This window comes from Oncorhynchus kisutch, linkage group LG16 (assembly GCF_002021735.2).
Source record: "Oncorhynchus kisutch isolate 150728-3 linkage group LG16, Okis_V2, whole genome shotgun sequence".
Lineage (NCBI taxonomy): Eukaryota > Metazoa > Chordata > Actinopteri > Salmoniformes > Salmonidae > Oncorhynchus > Oncorhynchus kisutch.
Window position 1 is genome coordinate 1,894,212 of NC_034189.2, and position 6,000 is coordinate 1,900,211.

General features: G+C 43.6%; 1 protein-coding gene across 28 annotated transcripts in view; it reads left to right on the plus strand.

Annotated features, from left to right (window-relative positions):
- Positions 1-6,000, plus strand: part of LOC109886139 (butyrophilin subfamily 3 member A2-like) — a 164,248-nt gene that overhangs the window by 147,305 nt on the left and 10,943 nt on the right. For 25 of the 28 annotated variants that reach the window (XM_031791520.1, XM_031791521.1, XM_031791530.1 and 22 more), the window contains 5 exons: positions 436-456; positions 720-740; positions 3,215-3,235; positions 4,035-4,055; positions 4,319-4,339. In XM_031791520.1, coding sequence (XP_031647380.1) covers positions 436-456; positions 720-740; positions 3,215-3,235; positions 4,035-4,055; positions 4,319-4,339 — 105 coding nt within the window. The remainder of the gene's footprint in view (positions 1-435; positions 457-719; positions 741-3,214; positions 3,236-4,034; positions 4,056-4,318; positions 4,340-6,000) is intronic. The other 3 variants (XM_031791524.1, XM_031791526.1, XM_031791535.1) reach the window with 1 other exon arrangement.

The following is a 6,000-nucleotide window of genomic DNA, read 5'->3' on the forward strand; positions in this document are numbered from 1 at the left end:
AATAATCACAGGCAGAACAGTTGAAACTGGAGCAGCAGCACGGCCAGGTGGACTGTGGACAGCAAGGAGTCATCAGGCCAGATTGTCCTGAGGCATGGTCCTAGGGCTCAGGTCCTCGGAGAGAGAGAAAGAAAGAGAGAAAGAGAGAATTAGAGAGAGCATACTTAAATTCACGCAGGACACCGGATAAGACAGGAGAAGTACTCCAGATATAACAAACTGACCCTACCCCCCCCGACACATAAACTACTGCAGCATAAATACTGGAGGCTGAGACAGGAGGGGTCAGGAGACACTGTTCCTGTCTGTCTGTGTTCTTGTCCGTCTCTCTGTGTTCCTGTCTGTCTATGTTCCTGTGTATCTGTCTGTCTGTGTATGTACCTGTCTTCATGTTCTAGTACCCATAATACATCATGTTTTATCTTCTGTCTACAGACAACGTCAAAATGGAGAGGGGTGAGTTGAACAACTGCATGTATTTCATTGATTTAAGTGAAAACACTTTCCTTAAAAAATATATACTGTATGATCCTCATGATTCAATGATTATTTAAGTGAAAAGGTCAGAATAGAGAGGAGGTAGTCTGTCTTCATGTTCTAGTACCCATAATACATCATGTTTTATCTACTGTCTACAGAGGAGGTCAGAATAGAGAGGTTGTAGTCTGTCTTCATGTTCTAGTACCCATAATACATCATGTTTTATCTTCTGTCTACAGAGGAGCTCAGAGAAGAGAACAGTAAGTTGTGTGTGAAAGTCTTTGTGCTTCTACAACTGCATGCATGTATTTCATTGATTTAAATGAAAACACTTGCCTTAAAATATACAGTATATCACAAAAGTGAGTACACCGCTCACATTTTTGTAAATATTTGAGTATATCTTTTCATGTGACAACACTGAAGAAATGACACTTTGCTACAATGTAAAGTAGTGAGTGTTCAGCTTGTATAACAGTGTAAATTTGCTGTCCCCTCAAAATAACTCAACACACAGCCATTAATGTCTAAGCCCCTGGCAACAAAAGTGACTACACCCCTAAGTGAAAATGTCCAAATTGATATACTGTATATACACTATATATTACACTGATTAACTACACTATATATTACACTGATTAACTACACTATATATATTAAAGTATGTGGACAACTCTTTAAATCAGTAGATTCTATTTCAGCCACACCCGTTGCTGACAGGTGTATAAAATGAAGCACACAGCCATGCAATCTCCATAGACAAACAATGTCAGTAGAATGTTCTTACTGAAGAGCTCAGTGACTTTCAACGTGGCCCTGTTTTAGGATGCCACCTTTCCATCAAGTCAGTTCGTCAAGTTTCAGCCCTGCTAGAGCTGCCCCGGGCAAGTGTAAGTGCTGTTATTGTTTAGTGGAAACATGTAGGAGCAAAAATGTGTCAGCCGTTTAGTGGTAGGCCACAAAATCTCACAGAATGGGACCGTCAAGTGTTGAAGTGTGTAAAACTCGTCTGTCCTCGGTTGCAACACTCACTACAGAATTGGCCTCTGGTAGCAACGTCAACACAATAACTGTTTGTCTGGAGCTTCATGAAATGGGTTTCCATGGCCGAGCAGCCGCACACAAGCCTAAGATCACCATGCTCAATGCCAAGCGTCGGGTGGAGTGGTGTAAAGTGTGATGAATCACGTGATGAATCACTCTTCACCATCTGGCAGTGATACTGAGGAATCTGAGTTTGGCGGATGCCAGGATAACACTATCTGCCCCAATGCATAGTGTCAACTGTAAAGTTTGGTGGGGGAGGAATAATGGCCTGGGGTTGTTTTTCATGGTTCGGGCCCCTTAGTTCCAGGGAAGGGAAATCTTAACCATACAATTACATTCTAGACGATTCTGTGCTTCCAACTTTGTGGCAACAGTTTGGGGAAGGCCCTTTCATGTTTCAGTATGACAATGTCCCCGTGCAGATAGCTATGTCCATACAGAAATGGTTTGTTGAGATTGGTGTGGAAGAACTTGACTGGCCTTCACAGATCCCTGACCTCAACCTCACCGAACACCTTTGGGATGAATTGTAATGCCGACTGCGAGCCAGGCCTAATCGCCCAGCATCAACTGATCAATCAAATGTATTTATGAATCCCTTTTTATATCAGCCGATGTCACAAAGTGCTGTACAGAAACCCAGCCTAAAACCCCAAACAGCAAGCAATGCAGATGTAGAAGCACGGTGCCTAGGAAAAACTCCCTAGAAAGGCAGGAACCTAGGAAGAAACCTAGAGAGGAACCAGGCTCTGAGGGGTGACCAGTCGTCTCCTGGATGTACTGGGTAGACCAGAGGAACCAGGCTCTGAGGGGTGACCAGTCCTCTACTGGCTTAATGTTCTCTCCATGTACCTGTCTGTCTGTCTATCTACATCTCTGTCTATGTCCCTGTCTGTCTGTCTGTCTGTCTGTCTGTCTGTCTGTCTGTCTGTCTGTCTGTCTGTCTGTCTGTCTGTCTGTCTGTCTGTCTGTCTGTCTGTCTGTCTGTCTGTCTGTCTGTCTGTCTGTCTGTCTGTCTGTCTGTCTGTCTGTCTGTCTGTCTGTCTGTCTGTCTGTCTGTCTGTCTGTCTGTCTGTCTGTCTGTCTGTCTGTCTGTCTGTCTGTCTGTCTGTCTGTCTGTCTGTCTGTCTGTCTGTCTGTCTGTCTGTCTGTCTGTCTGTCTGTCTGTCTGTCTGTCTGTCTGTCTGTCTGTCTGTCTGTCTGTCTGTCTGTCTGTCTGTCTGTCTGTCTGTCTGTCTGTCTGTCTGTCTGTCTGTCTGTCTGTCTGTCTGTCTGTCTGTCTGTCTGTCTGTCTGTCTGTCTGTCTGTCTGTCTGTCTGTCTGTCTGTCTGTCTGTCTGTCTGTCTGTCTGTCTGTCTGTCTGTCTGTCTGTCTGTCTGTCTGTCTGTCTGTCTGTCTGTCTGTCTGTCTGTCTGTCTGTCTGTCTGTCTGTCTGTCTGTCTGTCTGTCTGTCGTCTGTCTGTCTGTCTGTCTGTCTGTCTGTCTGTCTGTCTGTCTGTCTGTCTGTCTGTCTGTCTGTCTGTCTGTCTGTCTGTCTGTCTGTCTGTCTGTCTGTCTGTCTGTCTGTGTACCTGTCTGTCTGTCTGTCTGTCTGTCTGTCTGTCTGTCTGTCTGTCTGTCTGTCTGTGTACCTGTCTTCATGTTCTAGTACCCATAATACATCATGTTTTATCTTCTCTTTCTACAGACAAGCTCAAAATAGAGACTGGTGAGTTGAACAACTGCATGTATTTCATTGATTTAAGTGAAAACACTTTCATAAAAAATATATACTGTATGAATCTCATGATTCAATCATTATTTAAGTGAAATCAAATCAAATCAAATGTATTTATATAGCCCTTCGTACATCAGCTGATATATCAAAGTGCTGTACAGAAACCCAGCCTAAAAGTGTAGAAGCACGGTGGCTAGGAAAAACTCCCTAGAAAGGCTAAAACTTAGGAAGAAACTTAGAGAGGACCCAGGCTATGTGGGGTGGCCAGTCCTCTTCTGGCTGTGCCGGGTGGAGATTTTAACAGAACATGGCCAAGATGTTCAAATGTTCATAAATGACCAGCATGGTCAAATAATAATAATCACAGGCAGAACAGTTGAAACTGGAGCAGCAGCACGGCCAGGTGGACTGTGGACAGCAAGGAGTCATCAGGCCAGATTGTCCTGAGGCATGGTCCTAGGGCTCAGGTCCTCGGAGAGAGAGAAAGAAAGAGAGAAAGAGAGAATTAGAGAGAGCATACTTAAATTCACGCAGGACACCGGATAAGACAGGAGAAGTACTCCAGATATAACAAACTGACCCTACCCCCCCGACACATAAACTACTGCAGCATAAATACTGGAGGCTGAGACAGGAGGGGTCAGGAGACACTGTTCCTGTCTGTCTGTGTTCTTGTCCGTCTCTCTGTGTTCCTGTCTGTCTATGTTCCTGTGTATCTGTCTGTCTGTGTATGTACCTGTCTTCATGTTCTAGTACCCATAATACATCATGTTTTATCTTCTGTCTACAGACAACGTCAAAATGGAGAGGGGTGAGTTGAACAACTGCATGTATTTCATTGATTTAAGTGAAAACACTTTCCTTAAAAAATATATACTGTATGATCCTCATGATTCAATGATTATTTAAGTGAAAAGGTCAGAATAGAGAGGAGGTAGTCTGTCTTCATGTTCTAGTACCCATAATACATCATGTTTTATCTACTGTCTACAGAGGAGGTCAGAATAGAGAGGTTGTAGTCTGTCTTCATGTTCTAGTACCCATAATACATCATGTTTTATCTTCTGTCTACAGAGGAGCTCAGAGAAGAGAACAGTAAGTTGTGTGTGAAAGTCTTTGTGCTTCTACAACTGCATGCATGTATTTCATTGATTTAAATGAAAACACTTGCCTTAAAATATACAGTATATCACAAAAGTGAGTACACCGCTCACATTTTTGTAAATATTTGAGTATATCTTTTCATGTGACAACACTGAAGAAATGACACTTTGCTACAATGTAAAGTAGTGAGTGTTCAGCTTGTATAACAGTGTAAATTTGCTGTCCCCTCAAAATAACTCAACACACAGCCATTAATGTCTAAGCCCCTGGCAACAAAAGTGACTACACCCCTAAGTGAAAATGTCCAAATTGATATACTGTATATACACTATATATTACACTGATTAACTACACTATATATTACACTGATTAACTACACTATATATATTAAAGTATGTGGACAACTCTTTAAATCAGTAGATTCTATTTCAGCCACACCCGTTGCTGACAGGTGTATAAAATGAAGCACACAGCCATGCAATCTCCATAGACAAACAATGTCAGTAGAATGTTCTTACTGAAGAGCTCAGTGACTTTCAACGTGGCCCTGTTTTAGGATGCCACCTTTCCATCAAGTCAGTTCGTCAAGTTTCAGCCCTGCTAGAGCTGCCCCGGGCAAGTGTAAGTGCTGTTATTGTTTAGTGGAAACATGTAGGAGCAAAAATGTGTCAGCCGTTTAGTGGTAGGCCACAAAATCTCACAGAATGGGACCGTCAAGTGTTGAAGTGTGTAAAACTCGTCTGTCCTCGGTTGCAACACTCACTACAGAATTGGCCTCTGGTAGCAACGTCAACACAATAACTGTTTGTCTGGAGCTTCATGAAATGGGTTTCCATGGCCGAGCAGCCGCACACAAGCCTAAGATCACCATGCTCAATGCCAAGCGTCGGGTGGAGTGGTGTAAAGTGTGATGAATCACGTGATGAATCACTCTTCACCATCTGGCAGTGATACTGAGGAATCTGAGTTTGGCGGATGCCAGGATAACACTATCTGCCCCAATGCATAGTGTCAACTGTAAAGTTTGGTGGGGGAGGAATAATGGCCTGGGGTTGTTTTTCATGGTTCGGGCCCCTTAGTTCCAGGGAAGGGAAATCTTAACCATACAATTACATTCTAGACGATTCTGTGCTTCCAACTTTGTGGCAACAGTTTGGGGAAGGCCCTTTCATGTTTCAGTATGACAATGTCCCCGTGCAGATAGCTATGTCCATACAGAAATGGTTTGTTGAGATTGGTGTGGAAGAACTTGACTGGCCTTCACAGATCCCTGACCTCAACCTCACCGAACACCTTTGGGATGAATTGTAATGCCGACTGCGAGCCAGGCCTAATCGCCCAGCATCAACTGATCAATCAAATGTATTTATGAATCCCTTTTTATATCAGCCGATGTCACAAAGTGCTGTACAGAAACCCAGCCTAAAACCCCAAACAGCAAGCAATGCAGATGTAGAAGCACGGTGCCTAGGAAAAACTCCCTAGAAAGGCAGGAACCTAGGAAGAAACCTAGAGAGGAACCAGGCTCTGAGGGGTGACCAGTCGTCTCCTGGATGTACTGGGTAGACCAGAGGAACAGGCTCTGAGGGGTGACCAGTCCTCTACTGGCTTAATGTTCTCTCCATGTACCTGTCTGTCTGTCTATCTACATC